Source organism: Esox lucius, chromosome 16, assembly GCF_011004845.1.
Source record: "Esox lucius isolate fEsoLuc1 chromosome 16, fEsoLuc1.pri, whole genome shotgun sequence".
Classification (NCBI taxonomy): domain Eukaryota; kingdom Metazoa; phylum Chordata; class Actinopteri; order Esociformes; family Esocidae; genus Esox; species Esox lucius.
Genome location: NC_047584.1, coordinates 25566702 through 25586852, shown reverse-complemented (window position 1 = coordinate 25586852; position 20151 = coordinate 25566702). Strand labels below are relative to the sequence as shown.

At 45.9% G+C, this 20151-nt stretch overlaps 1 protein-coding gene across 1 annotated transcript in view; it reads left to right on the top strand.

The window, feature by feature from the left end:
• The window catches only part of man1a2 (mannosidase, alpha, class 1A, member 2), a 73781-nt gene extending 58476 nt beyond the window's left edge, over window positions 1–15305 (top strand). Inside the window, exons 7-14 of the mRNA XM_010880301.5 lie at window positions 1721–1815; window positions 1953–2076; window positions 2343–2436; window positions 5954–6069; window positions 6376–6595; window positions 7948–8120; window positions 12431–12546; window positions 12843–15305. Of these exons, the coding sequence (XP_010878603.1) occupies window positions 1721–1815; window positions 1953–2076; window positions 2343–2436; window positions 5954–6069; window positions 6376–6595; window positions 7948–8120; window positions 12431–12546; window positions 12843–12975 (1071 nt within the window). The 3' untranslated portion in view covers window positions 12976–15305. The remainder of the gene's footprint in view (window positions 1–1720; window positions 1816–1952; window positions 2077–2342; window positions 2437–5953; window positions 6070–6375; window positions 6596–7947; window positions 8121–12430; window positions 12547–12842) is intronic.
• Window positions 15306–20151: the final 4846 nt, after the last annotated feature.

Sequence of the window (20151 nt, the reverse complement as noted above, 5' to 3'; positions counted from 1 at the left end):
ACTGACAAAGGAACAGCAAGTCAAACGGATGACTAGCAGGGTGAAGTAGAAAACCGCGTAAACCCCACAGACAAACGCCGTGAATTGACTAAATCCCGTCTCTGTCTCGGGTCCTTGAGGGCCTTCTTCTTAAACAGTCCCATTCACCAGATTTCACAGTGTACCTCCTAATCCTGTTATGGTGCTCTTACACATAAACAGTCGCGTGCTCTGGGGAAGGGGGAGATGAAAGTGCGTGTGCGTGCGCGTGTGAGATCCTGTGGGCGTGTCCCAGTGAGAGCAGGGCTCATATCCTCATATGTGTAATAACAGGATCAGCCCCTGATTTAGAGGATCGGTTGGAGCGGCAGCAGATTACAGTACCACAAGCAGGCCAGGGCCACCACTTCCAATCTGCAGTCTGGGAATACTGCCGACCCGCCTGGCCCGTTGACCTGGCCTCACATCTACTCCTGATGGAGAGACTGAGAGCCTGTTCATCCCCAAATTGCCCCGGTTCCTCCCTTGCTTGCTTGGTCTATAGGACGGAGGGAGCGATCGAGAGAGTGAAAGACACAGGAGGATTTGAGTGTGAGGTGGTGTGTGCTGTCTTTGTTGAACTCCAACTTTGCCCCTCTCCAAGGCTGGAGTACATGTGGAGTAAAAGAGGCATTCAGGCAGTAAGTGCCGTTGAACACCAGCTCTGCTCCAAGGAACTATTTTCTAGGTCCTTTGAACCGTAGCCCCTTAAAAAAATAAAAATAAAAAGGAAGCGAGTATCAGGCTGTGCCTTGGTTTTGAAAAGATCTATTTGTTATGATAGGTAGTTGAAATATGAGCAGAGAGACAAAAATGGGTGTGTGTGTGTGTGCGTTGAAATGTTCCCTCAGTCTCTGATTGGCGTGTACAGTAATGCATATTAATGGCCTCGGGCTGAAGCTGTCTTGGGGCAGGCTGGATGCGATGGAAACATCAGCAGTACAACAATGAATCAGTGGCTGTTTCTCAATATGCTAACTATCCTGCTCCAAGCATGCACATTTGAGTGTGGCTGGGTCGGGGTACCAGTCTAAAGAGCACGGAGGGCACTTCCCAGATACATACTGCACTTGTACACATCTCAGAGCACTGTTTGATGCAGGCTTCAATTGAAATATTTCCAGAATTGTTGATGTAATGTGAGGCAACCACAGCTGCACATAGCACTCATTTACATGTTGAATATAATTTGGACATATTTACCAGTCTGGAGTACGCGCTGTGGTGTTTTTTTTAAATACTGGTTAACTGTCGCGGTGCTAACACAGTGGGGGGGGGGGGGGGGGGGGGGTGGGATTGCTTCTTGAAGATGGTCCTGGGAGAACTCACTTGGAGCGTTCAAGCAAGGTTGGAGCAATGTAGGGGGAGATACAACCACAGACTTCCAGAGGGTGGGGGAGGGAGAGAGGGCTATGGAAGAGATACAAAAGAAAGCGATGGAAGGAGTAAGAGGTCGTGTGTGTGTGTGTGTGTGTGTGTGTGTGTGTGTGTGTGTGTGTGTGTGTGTCCACCACCTCAGTATTCTCAACCACACCCGTCATCCTGCTCAGATGCTTTGCACACACGTTCACGTGACCACCGTCTCTGTACTGTGTAAACCGTTCTTGTCTTCCCTGTTTTCTGATCAAGCCCCCGGTAAATCCATTTTCTCCGCGTTACCCCGTGACGCTGTCATTCTCCCCTCTCTCTCTCTGTCCCTTAGGTGTTTAAGGTGAAGGCGGTCCAGCTGGCCGAGAAGCTGCTGCCGGCCTTTAACACCCCCACCGGCATCCCCTGGGCCATGGTCAACCTCAAGAGGTCAGACCACATTACATCCACTCTAACCCCCCACCCCATCGCCATCCCTTTCCCTGTCCACGCCTGCGGCGATGGGTTGTCAGCACCGTTCTCTCCTGATCGATTCTAAAGTGTCTCCTTTCCCTCCCTGTGTGTAGCGGCGTCGGCCGTAACTGGGGCTGGGCGTCGGCTGGCAGTAGCATCCTGGCGGAGTTCGGAACCCTCCACATGGAGTTTGTCCACCTCACCTACCTCACCGGGAACCCTGCTTACTACCAGAAGGTGGGGGGCGCCGATTGGCTCTTGGATAGGAAATGACTGTCCTTTTTTTGATTGAAACTGTACAGGATTGGTTCGTTCGGGGACAAGCCCCCCCTAATAGGAATCCAACTGGATTGGTTCCTGTGCCAAATGTTACGCCGAAAATCTCACCGGATGTTTTCTAAATCATGGCGTTTTGACCAGGGTGGGCCTACGATAGGAAAGGAGGGAAACTCGAGATGATTTGCTTCCTAACCCCGCGCGTCTTCCTTTTTTAACCCCGTAAGGTGATGCACATACGGAAGCTCCTGGCCAAAATGGACCGGCCCAACGGGCTGTACCCCAACTACCTGAACCCACGCACCGGGCGCTGGGGCCAACGTAAGTTTCTGCCGTCTGTCTCATAGGCAGATACGCTGAAATGTGTGTGTGTGTGTGTGTGTGTGTGTGTGTGTGTGAGGTCTGTGGGCTGCTACGCTGCATGAATGATCGGGTGTTTGGTGGGTGTTATTTGAAGCTTTAATAAATATGTATAATTAAAAGCTGTTGGCGGGGCGTCTTAACGAATTACCCTGAAAAAGAGAGAGGCCAAATTACTGTCTCCGTCTGTTACTGCTCAGTCGGACCATACACACGCTAAAGAGAAACACAAAGAAATTGTAACTGTAACGACGATAGAAGGTCATTTGGTACCTGCTCTGCTGTAGAAGTGAGTTCCTCATATCTAGTCCAGGCCAGCGTGTGCGTGGGGTTGCGTCTTCCTGCCTAATGAGGAGGGAAGCCGCTCAGCTCTCCACACACACTGAGAACAAGGAGGAAGACCGAGGGGGACGGCTGTTGTTACCACACTATATAAAGTGTTTGTTCTGCTTTGGTGAATGCGTTTTGATTGAAGAGGCGTTGCAAGGGATTGGATACCACCTGCACCTTGTTGTATTATTTTTTTTTTAAACCAACTATTTTGGATTTGATGTGTGGCACTTATGGTACATGAGTAATCAGCCATCTGTAGTCTTCCCAGTGGAAAAGGAATCTTAAAATTTTTAAAAGACAATTCACTACACAAGATGACTGTTGTCAGCCCCATCGGAACACACTGTGCTAAGTGGTTGTTGTATTCTTTCTGTTTTTGGGGTGTAAGTCTGAAGGATTCACAAGGTGTGCTGGGATCCATGTGTCCTTCCGAACCGCAACACTACTTTTAAACACCGTTTGGCTTTTATTCTTGTTCATTACGGAAACATCAGCATACCTCTGAGCTTGACCCAGTGTGACGTCATTTCATTCTGTTATAAATGTGAGTTTTTGCTAGATGTCCTGGTTATTTTTGTTTAGTTTTACAGTGTAAAACTGATCTGATCTGCCAGTATAAGCCATTCATGTAGATGGATCCACAATCCAGAATGTATTAAATGGTTTATAGTACCCATACCTTTTGATATAAGAATTAGCTGGTTAAATGTCCTGTAAGTAGTCACATTTGTGGTTTTTGTCTGTGAAAGTTTTTTGTGTGAGTGATTGCTTAAATAAGTAACTATGAAACAAGCCATGTTGCAAGCTAGGTGTTTTTTTTGGGTGAAGTTAATGTTATGGTTGTTCTGCAAAGCACGCTTTTGTCATTCTACGATCACCGATAGGTGTAAGGGGATATTGGTCATTTTTAATGAGGTCTGCCATTGTGACTAAACATCGGATTTTTTTGGGGGGGGGGGGGGGGGGTGTCGTGAATGGAATTGAAAGGGACATTCTGTATTGATAAACAGGCCAGATCTTGCCCGGGGGCCACCAGTTTAATAACTCCTGTCTAGAGCCCCACCCCTTTGCCTAACTGAACGATTATTGGACAGTTGTTATCAAATCAGCCTTTTGACATTATGCAGTTGGCCGGTACCATCCCACTCAAACAGACTGAAATTACAGGTGTTTTATTGTTTTTTTCAAGCAGCTTTTACACAAGAAGGGCGTTGTTGTCGTTTGAGCTATTGAAGGGTGTTATTTCGACATCAGATCTATATAAGAGTGTCTTTGTTTACATATTTCATGCGCACGTTCTCTCCTGTGTGCTGTATTTCGGTACTCCCCTGTTCCCCATTCAAACTGAAGTTCTCTTGTGTGTTAAAACGCATGTTAATTCTAGCGAAACACACCTCTCTCCTCCTCTACAGTGCAAATGTCATATAATGTATTCCCGGCGCACACACTCGGCCACTTATGTATGTATGTGTGTGTGTACGTACGCACACACATACTCTATGACCTCTACAATGTCTACCCCCCAACCAGCTTTTTGTTATTTCTTCTATTCTCGACCTCTCCATCCCACCATATGAGAATGAATTATTCATTGCAACTTCTCCCTCTCTCCTTCCCTCCATTTTGCCAGGGGCATGCCAATCCCACACAGCCATTTGCATAGAAAACATCTTTTACTTTGTGTCTGTGAAAGTCTCCTCAGCTCATCTGTCTCGCACTCTGTCTCTCGCTCCGGGCACACCTTTGAGTGTGTGTGTGTGTGTGTGTGTGTGTGGAAGAGAAGATGGGAAGTTTCAGTAACAGCCGTGATCCGTGTGTGTGTGACCGTACGTGGAGTACACGGTAGTGTTGGTGGTTGACCATTGTAGAACATGTGAAAGGTGTCTCTTGGTATTAAAAATCAACTTGTGGACGGTGACAAACGCACTGTCTATTGAAGTCTTAAATCCCAGCCGCCAACCGTACCTCAGCTCTCCCCGGACTAACGTGTAACGCACCACTAAACACTGGCTAAAGACATGCCCGTTTCTTTCAGTCATCCATCCAGTGCTGGACAGGACACGCTGCGCTAATGAGCCCAGCTGGCACATTCGATCGCTATTAGCCATATGCATTTAGCGGTTAGCTGCAGCTATGGACTGGCCTCGGGAGCGGTGTTCTGCACAGCGTTGCTGGCCCCTGGTGGCGGTCGGCGTGGCCTGTGACGTGTCCTCCCATGCATTAAGGATTGCGTTCTTCTGTCTCGTGGTGTTAACAACTGAAGTGGGCCCCATTGGAAAGGTAGTGCGGAATGCCGGGATAATGACGGGAGACCTGCTGCTGTCACTGATCATCGGACACATGGGGAAAAGTTTCCTGGGACACCTGAAACCTGTGCGGTAGCTACCTGAATGTGCGCAAAAGAAACTTGACTAAACGATTCGAGCCAAAACGTTGAATTTGGCAGAATGAATACACCCAAGCGTTGGTTGGGTTCAGTGTTGGTTGAAGCTGTTTACTGAGATATAGGATAACTAGCAAGCTCTCTTGGCCTCAGAGCCAAATAGCCAAAGGGAGGCTGCAACACCATATAATGCCTTAAGCCCCTTCTGGCTTAATCACTGAAGCTAAACAGGGTCAGGTCTCGTGGGGAGAAAACAATAGTCTTTCTGAGAGTTTTTACTTAAACTAGCACATTGTTTAACTCTCTGGCTAGTCTGAGAGATTGCGCAAGTGTGTTTGTGTGTTTGTGTGTGTGTCTCCATCTGTGTCCAATCGCTGAGTGGGAATTGGCGGCCCCTGCTCGTGTCGCCTTAAATAGGCCAACTATAAAGGCTGAATCAACTTTTACTGGGATATTGGGGGGTATTAAGGAGTACATGAGGAGAGGATGAACAAAACCAAATTCATCCTGTCTCTGCCACAGTACTATAAGGGGGGAGAAATCCTCTCTATTGTTGTTCCTTCCAGTACCTTGAAATCCCACTCTGAAGTGTTGGCTCTAGTTGGGGTTTTGAAGAAAAAAAAACACGATCCAATGAATAATTCTGTACCCCCCTCCCTTTTGTCCCGCTTTCTTTTTCCCCTCTCCGTCTGTGTCTCATCTCCCCGCCTCTGTCTCCCCTCAATCCTCCTTCCCTCGTTCTCTGCCTCTCTCACCGTCTAGACCATACATCAGTCGGAGGTCTGGGGGACAGTTTCTACGAATACCTGCTGAAGGCCTGGCTGATGTCAGACCGGACCGACACAGAGGCCCGGAAGACGTACGATGACGCTATCGAGGTGTGGGCCGGCTTTATGAGTTCTCCATGGAGACTGCTGTGATTGACACCCCCCCCCCCCCCCTTAAATATAAACAGCGTAGCTGTATACCCCTGAGACTTAACAAGACTCGTTCTGTACATCCATCACTACTGATTTCAATATTTTCCACTTAGTCAGTGAGGGATTTATTTACCAGGAGGCTGACTGGCTGGTTATTGTTGGTGATTGATCATCTGCAGTTGGAACCCGGTTCCCTCTTCAGGGACTAACGTCCTGTCCCGTCTCTCCTCTCTATACACACCATGTCGTGGTCGTCGTCCCCAGGCTATCGAGCGCCACCTGATCCGAAAGTCCAACGGAGGCCTGACGTTCATCGGTGAGTGGAAGAACGGCCACCTGGAGAGGAAGATGGGTCACCTGACCTGCTTCGCCGGGGGGATGTTTGCTCTGGGCGCCGACGGCTCGCCAGACGACAAGGCCGGACACTATTTGCAGCTTGGGGCCGAGATCGCGCACACCTGTCATGAGTCCTACGACCGCACTGGTGAGACCGACTCGCACGCACACACCTTGGCATCTGAGAAAGCGAGGGTGTACATCGGAACTGTGGTTATTTGGTTGTCATAGTTTTTATTTGTCCCTCAGTATATCTCAGTGGTGAGTCAGATTTTGCGTGAGTTCAGGATATTGTGTTGGTGTTTTTAAGAGCGATGTTACTATGGAAACTGACAGAACTTCCTGGAGTAAAGTTTGACAGCAGTAACATTTGATGATTTTATCCAGCCGTCTGAGTTTGAGGTTGTTCAGTTTCCACACATACTGACGAGGCGTGCAGAACAAATTGGTCTGTTACTTGATCACTGGGGTCTGTCACTACAGCGCTTATTACATTCCAACTGTTATGGAGCCAACCAGACAGCCAGCTGTTAACACATTTCTGGCCATGTCTAAAGGTCCTAGTCTGGCCTAATTCTTCTCTAACCGTGGAAACTAAGAGTAGCCTTCTTGGTCCACCAGCCCAAGTAGATTCATGTTAACGCTGGTGAACATTATACATGTATACACAAAACTAAAAAACAATGCCGAAAATATTTCTCAATCTAAACAAAAGGCCTCATGGACAACCAACAACCCAGCAGGCGTACGACTCCCCCGGTTAGAACGATGAATCACCACTTAATTGGTAACACCTGTCCTTATCAAGGTTCGGCGGCTCAGTTCTTAGACCTGGTGTCTACTGCCCCCTGGGGGAACGGAGGGTGGAAGCGTTGCGGTGAGGTGTCTGAACTAGGGTGTGCTGACCTTGTCATCTCTTATTGTGCCTTATCTTTTGTCACATTTGATGCTCGTAATTGGATTTACTCTTGATCAGAATTATTGTGCTCAGTGCACTTTGAGTGCTGGCCAAGCCTGTCACCCAAAAACAAGTTGCTGTTCCTTCACTCCTTCACTCAGCTTTTAAAGTGAAAAAATTGTTGACAGAAAACGGAAGTAAAACAAAATCTGTGAACTTTGTCTTTATGTCCTTACTGTTTGAGGTGTATGCATCTGTTCCCAGGTAAAATTGGTCGTGGGTTTTAAAATGCCGAATAAAATGAGTGAATCATTGTGAAGAATGATGGGGGAACGTTTTTTTTTATTGTAATCCAATCTTGGAAGCAGGCTAAACCTGCCTTTCTGACAGACAGCTAATCTAGGGAAGAACAAACACATCTGGAAGATTCTCTATGTCCCTTTTAGTCCTTTACTCAGAATACACAGCGTGTCCAAATCTGTCTAAACTGTTCTTGGTGGTATTGCCAAAAATCTTTATTTGGCATTGAATGGACTGTTTATCTTCTGCGAAACCAGGCAAATGTACAGATATTGAATATTGCCCCCCCCCCCTCTCCACAGTGTTGAAGCTGGGTCCGGAGGCCTTTAAGTTTGACAGTGGTCTGGAGGCTGTGGCGGTCCGTCAGAATGAGAAGTACTACATCCTGAGGCCAGAGGTCATCGAGACCTACTGGTACATGTGGAGGTTCACCCACGACCCCAAATACAGGCAGTGGGGCTGGGAGGCAGCACAGGTGAGCCCCTGGGATACCTAACCTCAGCACATCCAAAAAGTGTTTCACCCAATGATCCGTACCCATCTCTGTTCACATCTGAATGACTTGAACAGTGTCTGGGCCCATTCTGACAAAGGAACGTGTGAACGCACAACTGTCTAGTGCCCTTCTGAAGAACAAAGAACCGTTTTCTCATTATTTCTCCAGTTACCATTCTCTGTTTGCCTGATCTGTTCTGCAATGGCCAAGTTGCAGAGGCTTTCTGGGTTGCTAAAATTGAGGAATGTTAGCCTAATTTTAGTAAGTGACAAAACAAGCAGTGTATAGTCTAGAGAATCACTGCACCATCCAAACCGCTTTGAAGTTTATTGGTAATAGTGACATTCTTATTTTTTTTGGGCTGTTTGAAGCTGATATGCAGAATAACACCAAAAATGAATCTCATGGATGGGAAACATTAAAGCCTACAGAGCAGGTCTACCACTTATGAGACAAGCTTTCAATGAGAATGATAGATCTGTAAGCATGGGTTTGTTTGGGCAGCCCATGTCTAATAAATAAAATATGCAATGCCGAGGAAATCCTGTAATCCAGACAAATGGAAGTTAACTTAGTAATAAATCAACTAATTCTATTTCATTAAAGCACATTAACAAAACAAATTAGTGATTTATTTTCTTTTAACTTTGTAAAGTGATAATGTGGAAACACCCTGTACTCTTTAGTCATTAGTATTTATACTAATTATAAATCCCTCTTCTGGTAGGTCAAAAGGCTTTCCTTAAAAACCTTCCCATTAAAGATTTAACTACCTATGCCTACCTGGTAGAATTATGTGACGGTCATCGATTTATTTGTGATTCATCACATGCCCCGGTGAAACATTTTCTCAAGACAGTTTTTATTTTGTTGGAAGTGATTCCCAAGAGGAAAATGAGCATGTTGGCACTCTGAAGGACATTTCAGGCAGTCACTCAGAGTACCTACAAACTTTAAATAATGCACTACCTCTGCAAGTAAAGGAGCGAAACTTAACTCGTGTCAAACGCGTTCGCCTGAACCAGGCACAGGGCGTGAAGTCCCGCCAAGGAGAACAAGCACTTACTAGCCCTGTTTCTCTCAAAAGGTCACTCCCTTCCCAGAACAAAATGAACAAATTGAAATGGTCTCTGATGGGCACTGAACATGACACAGCAGTTTCATCTGAGGCGTGGTTTCAGAACAGGATCACCCGTAATGCTTAACGTTGTGACCTTTGTGACATTCTCACACTGGCGTCAGGATGGACGGGGTGGTGCGAGGGCTGTCCTGTTCAATAACGGTGTACCAGCAAAAGTCGTGTTCAGTCCCACCAGAACGGCTGAGATTCGCAAGCGGGCTGGAGTGGGTTTCCAACATTGCCATATAAGCAGGGTACTCCCACTAGACCCCCCCACCGTGCTGATTCCCCCGTTGATTACTAGGTGGAGAATATTGATGCACTCATAGTGAAACTCTGTTACATTGATTTGGGCATCAGAGTTGATTTCAACTGGGCAGATGCAGGGAGGCGATGTAAAAGTCACACTACATCGGTGTAAAAGTCACACTACATCGGTGTAAAAGCCACACTACATCGGTGTAAAAGTCACACTACATCGGTTGGTTAACCCACCAGTGAGGAGATGCAGTCCTCGGCCTTAAATAGATGAATAACTCACTCCGTCATCCATAACCCTCGTCACATCGTCCGATGTTCCGTCCAGACTATCTTCAGCCATTGGAGTATATATGACAAGTTGTTGAATCCCCCAAAACCAACTGGCCCCGACGGGTTCTTGGCAGGCTCAGAAAAAACACCATAAGTGCCTGTCTTGGCCAAGGTGTGGCTCCTAAAGCTGCTGCCGTGATCCCCTTCGAGACTACACCACCGAGCCACGAAACCAAACCCCCCTCCATTCTAGGCAAGGCAGCCGGTGGCTTCATCTCCCCATGGACAGTGTCCTTCCTCAAATGAATCTGTTAATCAATTGGGCTGCATATGGGCCATTCCACCGGCCAGTGTCTCCAAGGGGTTCCGAAAAAACTGGCCCCGACTGGTCACCGGTCAGCGTTGAGTTATTGCAAGGCCTTTGATGGGGTCTCCCGCAATGTGGCCCTACCCAGGCTTCCGGAAAGGAGGCTTGGACCAGACTGGTTAGGTGGATTGTGGAAGTGTGATCTAACAGGCACCAGACAGTGAAGTGTTGTGTGTAAGTCTGTGGTGTCGCACGCGAAGCAACGCACTGTGCCTTTCAGGCTTTTATTTTCAAAGGTCAGACTGAAACGGTCTTCTGGTGCCTCCACCTTCTCTCGCTCCTTTCAACTGCACGCTCACTTTGCTTTTCTCTCAGTTTCTTTGACAACCCCCACCACCACCCCCCCCACCACCACCTATCTTATCTGTCCCTTATTTCCTCTGTCTCCATCTATCCGTGTGTGTGTGTGTGTGTGTGTGTGTGTGTGTGTGTGTGTGTTGCCCTCTGGCTGATGGTAATGTCTGTTTATGTTGGTGCTCCAGGGAGCTGTTCTTGTTGTTCTGAATGCAGCCTGAGTGGCTGTAAGGGGATGGAGGGAGCTCCCCTTGTTCTACTGCTCCTCTGCTCCACACACCTCCACCTCTCCTTTCCTTCTTTCCCCACACACCTCTCCTTTCCTTCTTTCCCCACACACCTCCACCTCTCCTTTCCTTCTTTCCCCACACACCTCCTCCTTTCCTTTCTCTGCCCCACACACCTCTCCTTTCCTTCTTTCACTGCACCTTTCTCTTCTGTCATCTTTTCTATTTCTCACATGCTCTTGTTTTCTCTTTGCTCTGTCTCTCTCCTTCTTCATCTCGCTGTCTTTGATCAGTAACTAGGCTGTGCTTTTCACTCCCTCACTCTCTCTACAGTGCTTTCACCCATTGTCATGCCCCTGCTCCCCCTCACTTCTCTCCCCCTCACTTGTCCCCCCCCCCCTCTTCTCCCCTCTTCTCTCCCCCCCTCTTCTCCCCTCCCCTCTCCCCCCCCCCCTCTTCTCTCCCCCCCACCCCCCCCCCTCTCTTCTCTCCTCCCCTCTTCTCTCCTCCCCTCTTCTCTCCTCCCCTCTCTTCTCTCCTCCCCTCTCTTCTCTCTCCCCCCCTCTCTCTCCTCCCCTCTCTTCTCTCTCCTCCCCTCTCTTCTCTCTCCCCCCCTCTCTCTCCTCCCCTCTCTTCTCTCTCCCCCCCTCTCTTCTCTCTCCTCCCCTCTCTTCTCTCTCCTCCCCTCTCTTCTCTCTCCCTCCCTCTCTTCTCCCCCCCTCTCTTCTCTCTCTCCCAATGTGATAAAAAGCACCAGACAGGTTCCATAGAGTTTGATCTTCCTACCTTTTTCTAATGAGTCTGCACCATCACATCGGCTTATGTTTATACACACACTCACTCTCTCTCTCACACACACACTTTCTCACACACACAAACACATACTTATTCTTCTACATAAGGCGTCTGTATTTAGCCCCTAGGCAGCTCACCAACGTCCTAAATCCTAAGATTGACCATTAGTGAGAGTAAACATCTAAGATCTTGTGTGTGTTGGAAGTGCGTTGTGCCCAGCTGGTGTTCAGCCCTGTGTACACAGAACACAGCTGTGTATACACACATCCTGATCCAACTGGGGACAGTCACACAGCTCTTATGGATGACATGGGTGCGTGTTTGTTTTAATGTGGTTTGAGAATTTGGCTGGCCCTCGCACAAAAATCGGCTTCATCAGATCTGGGTTTTAGTCTGGTGTTAGTGTTTGGTACTTAACTGCCTCACAAAGATCGTAAAACCCAACGCAATACACATGCGTGCACAAGAAAGAGCAAAAAGTTTGAACTCCTTTGGAGGGATTCAGCTGACTTGCGACGGGGACAATAATAGGGGACAATGACAGATAAGAGGAGAGAGGAGAAGGCCCTCAGTCATTAAGGAAACTCATACTGTCAAACCGTATCAGTGGCCAGACCAGTTACAATCCTTGGGTTAGCCCTGATGAGGGCAGATGGAGTGACGGAGATAAGTCACATGTGCCCGAATAAATGCCTTAGAGGTACGTAATGCAGCTGTGTGTGAAACACTGCCAAATGCATGCGGAACTGTGTGTTCCAGATCAGTCATAGAATGCAACATGAGCATGAAGTCCTGATGAAGTGTTTGATTTTACATGGTTACAAGTCTGAAGCTGTGATGTTTTGGAGCGTTGTACTGGAATGGTCTCCTGTACTGGGTTTTTGTGTTACTGCACTATACATGGCTGCAATGTAAGTATGTGGTAATTAACTGTTTGACTCTGTCTCCCCTCTAGGCCATAGATAAGTACTGCAGGGTAAGCGGGGGGTTCTCTGGGGTCAAGGATGTCTACTCATCTAATCCAACCTATGACGATGTCCAGCAGAGCTTCTTCCTGGCCGAGACACTCAAGTAAGTTGTCTGCCATGTTGGTTTCAAAACTGCACCGCCGAGTAGCTTTCACTGGTGGCTGTTTTAGACTGTTCTGGGGTGAGTTGAAGTGGAAGCGTCCCCATGTCCTGTTGGTTCACTCTGAGTTGCTTGTAGATGGCTGTGTACTGGCAGCCCCCCCCCCCCCCCTCAGAATGCATTGGAACTGTGTGATCTGCTACCCTCTGCTGGTGACTTATCTCCCCTGTGCCAATCAAATGGCTCGGATGACCAGAGTGTAGTGGCTGAATGTTGTCTCCGGACTCTCTCCTGTCCAGGTATCTGTACCTGTTGTTCTCCAGCGATGACCTGATGCCTCTGGAGAGCTGGGTGTTCAACACGGAGGCCCACCCCCTGCCGGTGTTGCGACTGGCCAACATCACCCTCCCAGGGAGCCAGGCCCAGCGGTAGAGACCAGGGGGTCTCCAGGGAGTCATGTCGCCCTGCCTGTCCGCCTCCACCGCTCCTCTCACTGCTCCTGGCTGCCGGAGGAGAGAGCTCAGACCACCACGGAGACCAGAGGACTGAAACAATAGCGTCTCTCTCTGTCCTTCGCTCCTTCTTATTCTTTCATTCTCTAGCCCACTCTCTCTTTTGTTAGCACTTTCTGCTCATCAGAAGGACAGAGGGTGCTTTTGGGATTGGCTTTGAAAGCCCTCATCCTTGTCATGTGACTTTTGTTGAAACACTGAGCTCAAGTCTGGAGGTTTGATTTGTTTTCATCAAACCCTAGCTCATAACTGACAGACACAGGAGCGAGAGAGAGTGTACAGAGTCTGAACTGCCAGACTCTCTTCTGAAGGGTTGCGCATCTGACCGACAGAACATTTAGGACTTGGGGTTTGATGGTTTCTTTTTTTTTTCAGTTCTGACTTCTGGACGTTGATTGGCGGGGACAAGACAGACTGTAACCCTCCTGATCCGTCGGCCATTTCTGTTTACTGTCTTAATCTGAACTTTGACCTGGAACTGTATCAGAGTCACTTTATGGACCGGAGCAACGGCTTAATGCCTCCCCTTTTCTGGAACCACTCAACAGTAGACTGTGGATATAGAACTCTACGCTGCATTCTGCCATTTCTCTACACTTTGTTCTCACACTGTTACTTTTTTTCCCTGTCTTATTCTCTCTCTCTCTCTCTCTCTCTCTCTCTCTCTCTCTCTCTCTCTCTCTCTCTCTCTCTCGATTAGCAGGTGACATACGTAGCTCAGCCTGGCTTCAAATATGTTTTGCTGCTAATCGCCCATTGCTGTTTCTTTCCCCTCTCAACTTCGCCACATCTCTCCAATCCACTTCTTTCCTCAGGCATTTCGTTCTTGTCATGTCTCTTCGCTCCCCCAGTCAGTCCTCCAGTCTGGTAAATTTCCGTTCCTTGTCGTTTCCATAAATCACTAACACTCCACAGGCAGACAGGGAACCGGCCGTGTTTGGCAGTGTTTCCCATCTGCTGATAAAATGCCCCCCCCCCCTCCCCCATGGTTACATTGTTCTGCACTTTGTTGTTTGGAATTCTGTGAGGGAGAGGAGAAGTTGAGCTGCGGCCCCGTAGGAGCTGAAGACACAAAGCTCTCCGTTTATCCGTCACTGAATGCTTTTAAAATGACTGACATGGACCCATATTGATGCATTACCACTGGAGTTTTTCCTGATAGGAAGGGGCCAGGCGTTTTTCCTGATAGGAAGGGGCCAGGCGTTTTTCCTGATAGGAAGGGGCCAGGCGTTTTTCCTGATGGGAAGGGGCCCTACTCATAGGATTTCTACCTAAATTGTTTGGGGTTTTTTTGTTTTCATTCCAATTACCACATGCTAATGTGGGCTCATCCACCTGTACATTGAGTCTGTGTGGAGTGTTCTGACATTCATTCTCTATGGGGTTGTTGTCTTAAAGAACCTTTCTGCATATTAGTCTTGTTTCTGCCACAGTAGATGAAATGGAGCACACTGCTGTGTCCAATAAGATGTCTTATTGGTGTCATGGGTGGAATACAGTACAGTAGGTTAAGGTGCTGAAGGAGGATATTCTGAATGAAATGACAATTATGTTGAACGTATCAATTAATTTAAAGCCTTATCAAGTATTGCTATGTGACGCCTTTGGCCAATACTGTTTTATTTTATTTTTTTCTCAGTTTCACGAAATGTTATTCGTACAAGTTCATACAGCTGTTAATTTTCTAAGAATCACCCGGACCCGTGATGAAGGAATGCATGACGATGGCCCCCGACCACCGTCATAGAAAGCCATACCAACTCTTTCACTGTTTTGATCATCTGTCATTTTACTTAAACGAGTACCACCTACCTATATAGCACCTGTCACACTGAGCATATATTCCTTTTGTCTTTTTTTTTTTTAATTCACTGTCACACCCTCTCCCACTAGTTCATATCCCTCCTGGGGTCTTTTCCCGTCTCACATCTCCCTGCAACCATACTCCTTGTCCCCCTCTTGCTCAGTCTCTCCCTCTCATGGTGGTAACAGCAACAGCCTGCTGCTGTATTACAGTATCCAGTCTGTTTATCCCTGTCAGTCCTCATCTCACTGACTTCGTCACTGCTCACAAAGCCCAGGCTTTCTTTGGCGCCGTTTGTCGCAAGGAGGATGTTCATTTTGGGGAGGGGGAAAGTGTTCTGTATTTGTATTTTTACCGAACAAAAAAAAAAAAGATGTGTAAATATGTTTAAAATGAGACACAAATTAATTAAAGATGTTACAAAAAGTGAACAGAATAACTCAAAAGATGTCCTTGTATTGTTTGTTCCCGGTCCTTAAATCGGCTCACCTACACGACGGCATTCCCTTGTGGTGCTCAGCACCTTTTTCCTGTGCCTTTTAATAGGTCAAGTCTTTCAACTCCTGACCAGAGGGGGGCAGTCATGGTTAACAATGAATGTCAATGCATCAACTCAGCACTAAAGGTACCACAATGCCGCTTCATTCATTTAACAGATATTGAGATTGCATTGAGCACATTTTTTCACACCTACTGGTGATCATAGTCGATGTTCGTGAAACATGAAAGTTCACAATGCCTACCGTAGTACTACTGCCTGCGAATTATCAAAAATTGTGACTTTGTCAAACCACATCATTAATGATATATATTTTTTTTGTTGCTATTTTAAAGTTTGTTTTGCACTGTAACTGGCTAAATCTGAAACATACATTTTCTTTGGTAACACAAATGTCAACACAGCCCTGACTCGGCCATTGATTGATTGGTTCAACATTTTACAGAATGACAATGGGAACACCTGGCATCGTGGAAGATATGTTTTTGTTTTTTTTTCAACCTCAAGATACGATAGCCTCGCATCTTCCCCTTATTTCTCCAATTATGACAACAGGCAGAAAGTTCTGTTTGAATTAGCAGGTGGCAGGGCCTGACCCTGTGACATCTGTCTGACCTGACTGCACGTGTCGGGGCTTCCAGGTGAGGATATTTGGACACAACGGATGCTCCTGAAATGGCTTATTTTGCCCTTCATCTGCGCTGGTTGAAGTGCACAGGATGGGTGAAACTTTTTCCTGGGGGGAAACTTGGTAGTACATGAAGTATGGAATAGTTGTAATCATGTTTATTTCTTTTAGGTTTCAGCTTTAAGATAATAATGTATTCTCACTTAAAACATAACATTTGGTGAATAAAACAAAACTATCACATTTGCATTCTGGCTGAAATTTCACAGGGCCCCGAAAATGATGGTGGCTGATGAGATGATGACTGACGGCTGAGCTCTGCTGCTTGTCAATGCTCTACGTCACATCATGCTGGTGTATCAGCTGGAGGTCTGACCGATAGGTGATATTTTAAAAGTAGTCTGGCCGCATTGCCAGACCCCATGTTTGGCAAAAATTAAACACTGCCTTTGAACAGAAGAGCCTCACGCTAACTGTAAAGCATGGAGGCAGTGGCACAAGTTACAGCAGAATGTCTCAAAAAGAAGAGATGCAGGCTAACAGAAAGGACTGAGATCTGGGCTTTGCTCCAACCAATCGACATGCTGTGGGGGGACAAAGTAGGTGTTCCTAATTGATCGTTTGATCAACCATTTTGTAAATATACTGTATGTATTTCTTTAAAAATTGCCTACCATGTGCAGATTGAAAAGTACATCATCACTATACTAAGGCAGTATGTTTGTATATGACCTCAGTGGCATTCAAACCCATTTCCCCAGTAACCACGCCTTGCCTAAGTACTGTAAAATACTGTCAAATGAATGACTTGAGTGCCATCCATAGTAGTAACCACAACTGGTATCTACATAACCATCTGAACACTGGTAATGTCTTTAAGAATGGAGCAGGATAGTCAGCAAGGTGGATGAGTAAATCAGATGGGGATCTGGACAGGGTCAAAAATTTAAACGGAGCTGCTGCGAACCATCACAAGTCCTTTTTTGTTGTTAAATCAGGCTTCTACCTGGGCAAAACTCGACACATGGCCAATGAGAAATTGCCCATAGGCCTGGACAACGTGGGGGGGCCATATCTATGTGTGCAGCCATATCTGAAGATGGGGTCCCTAGACATAAGCCCCTTCTTGGGGCCTCCAATGCTGAAGTTCCTCAAATAAATTGTGTGATAATGTTGGGTTCCACCATTCAGAGGTGATTGAGGGATGGTTTTGTGCCAATCCCTGATTCCTGAGCCTAGACCTGGCCCCATTATCTCTTTTCATGATGGCGGTGGAAGGTCTATGACCGCCGTCCCCATGAGCATGTCACCCTCCTACAGCTCATGGATAAGACATGGCATGACATCACTAGTGACCAATGTCAAGTTTAGATTTTCCATGCCAAAAGATATTTCCCGCAGTGCATGAAGTATTAGGATGTTTATTGTGACGTGGGCTATATATCATGGCCAAATGCCGAAGACAAAATTGACACAGTGTAGTGGGTGCTAAACGTTGATATTTCTCTCATTTCTTTCCGATAGTATTTGTTATCATTGATTAGACAAACATGTTGCAGTGAACATGTTGTTTATTTGCATCAATGATTGTAGAAGATGTCTTACTTTTGTTTATGGGAAGGAAATTATTTTCAGTCAGTTGTGATGGGTTGTATGCAGAAATAGTTTTACCTAATGTGAAAAGTGAAATAAACTTTTAACAGATTTGTTAAAGGCACTTCAAAGACTCATTTTGAAACATGTCTTACATTGTTTGATGAGTTATGTCATTGGAACTGATTGTTAAACAGAGATTTTCCAATGTATTTCACCAAAAGCATGGTGGTTAAATCCTTGATCTTGTGGTGAAAAATGTTAACAAACAAAATGAAAGCAAAATCAATAGTTTTGAATCCAATATTTAATGGATTCAATTTGATCAGTTTGGAGTTTGTATTTCCAAAGTAATGATGCATTCTGGGATTTTTGACCACTGGTTGTAAAAGCAGTTCTGTTGAGCCAAAACAAGTCCCTGAAATGTGGGTACTGTGTCATGTATGTGCACCATGTCATCCAAACCAATACAACAGCTTTCAAGCTTGGTCCTTCATAGAATGTTAGTGGTATTTAATTAAGCACATTTAAACATATTTCACATCCAGCATAAATTGTGAGGTAAAAAGGTTTTCACAAAGCTCTTACATCTTTAACTTCCTAAACATGAATATGCTTTATTTTTCTTCTACATTGCCTGGAAATACATTGATCACTGGCAACATTTTTGTCTGGAAAAGTTCTTGCTACTAAAAGGTTTAAACTTGCTGACTGCATACCTCAGATATTATATCACATCACTTTTTTACTGCTCTGATTTGCCTTGGTAACCAGTTTAAATTAGCAAGAATACTTCTCAAGGGTTTGGGATATATTGCCAATATAGTACGGCTAATCTGTGCATCACGCATAAGAACTTAGCCTAGCATATTGGCCATACACCACACAGCGCCTTAATGCTGAAACGTTCCAACACTGGCTGGGTGCAGAACCAGTTTTTGTGACACTTAATGTGTCCGACAAAGCCAGCTTGTACAAAAAGCTGTCTGTGCACTAGGGAGCCATGTATAAGAAAATCTGTCCTGCACAGATCTCTTTTTCAGGGCATTAGTTGCTATGTTTTCTGATCAGCCTATGAAAATATTTATACACTATTGATTTCTATTGCAGGCAATTTGCCTACTGACCACTCCTTAACATTTCCTTACTGACTGCAAATATTTGTGTTGTTGGTTATCATCACCATGACCTGCTTTATCCAAACACACCCCGGAGTGTAACAGTGATGTATATTTGTGCGTGTCCGCATAGACGATATACAACAGGACAGGTATGTTCAGGATGGGACTCCACCAAGGTCACAGTGATCTGAATGGGTAAATACGGACTCGATGTCCCTAGCAAACAACTATCTTTTACTTAACATCCTAGAGTTTTATCCCGTAAACAAATTTTCAGACACATTTCCCCCAACTGCACTCATCCCTGGGGGAACTTCAGATTGAGTTGTTAATATCCTTGAAGATCACACTATCACCCGTTTTACTTAATGAAACACCTCGGAAAGGGAGGGTGGTGTTACTTTCTCATTCGATATACTACTGCATGACAGACCGCTAGAATGCTGAATTCGGTAGATCTGCGCTCTGATATGCAAGGGCCACATTGATTATCGAAAGGTCAGTAAGGTTTGTTATCCTGCTATGCTGAGATTGTTTCGACATGTTAACCACCCATAGCATGCAGACATTCATGTCATTCATGTGTGGGACAAGTTATTTTTGTCATTCCTGCTGTGTTTATATCTTACTGGCCTTGGTCTTTTACAATGGGCTCTGTATGTTGGGTTCTGTTGCGATTTAACTATTGGTGAGGGAAGGAGAGCAGGAGGGAGAGAAGAAGCGAGTACATAGATGCAATGGAAAGGGGCATGGATAGAGAGGGAGGTCAAGGGTTCAGTAGCAGAGGAAAATAAATTAAAGAGATCTTGAGTGAGAGGACTGAGAATCTTTCGGGATGAAATTGACATTTGGAGCACAGCTTGGACGGATTTCACTGGAAAAACTGAGGGTGAATATGAGGTACTTTGATGGGCCTGGTAACACAGTCCACGTCCCCATAAAGCTGGCAACTCCTACAGAAAAAGTTTATGGGAATATGCTTCCTCTGTGATTATCATTTAGAACGTGTCAACCTCTGCTCTCTCAATTGAAGGGTGACTGATCCCTTTTTGGTTGTGGCTGAATTTAAGTTAAAACATTGGTTTTGTTAGGAAGACTGATTTTGTTAACCTCATTGGTCAGAAAAAAAGAACTCCAAAATATTTACATTGGTCCCTCCCAATGGAAGACGGATTGGAAACTACTTCAATCGCTGAGAAAATCACATTGAAGCTTATATTAGACAAGGTGACTTTTGAGACCTTTAAACAACAATTACGGTAAATCTTGTTGAAAGGCAACATTTTCTGTCAAACAAATGCAACACTCTCATCTCAGCTCCCTCTTAACCAGCACACATTGGCCCAGACTAGCCCTGACATGGGCACAGACTAGCCCACACGATCACATCGGCCAATTCTTTAGCCTGTGTTGGTCTCAAATCGGGCCAATGTTGTATTCACTGGGAACAG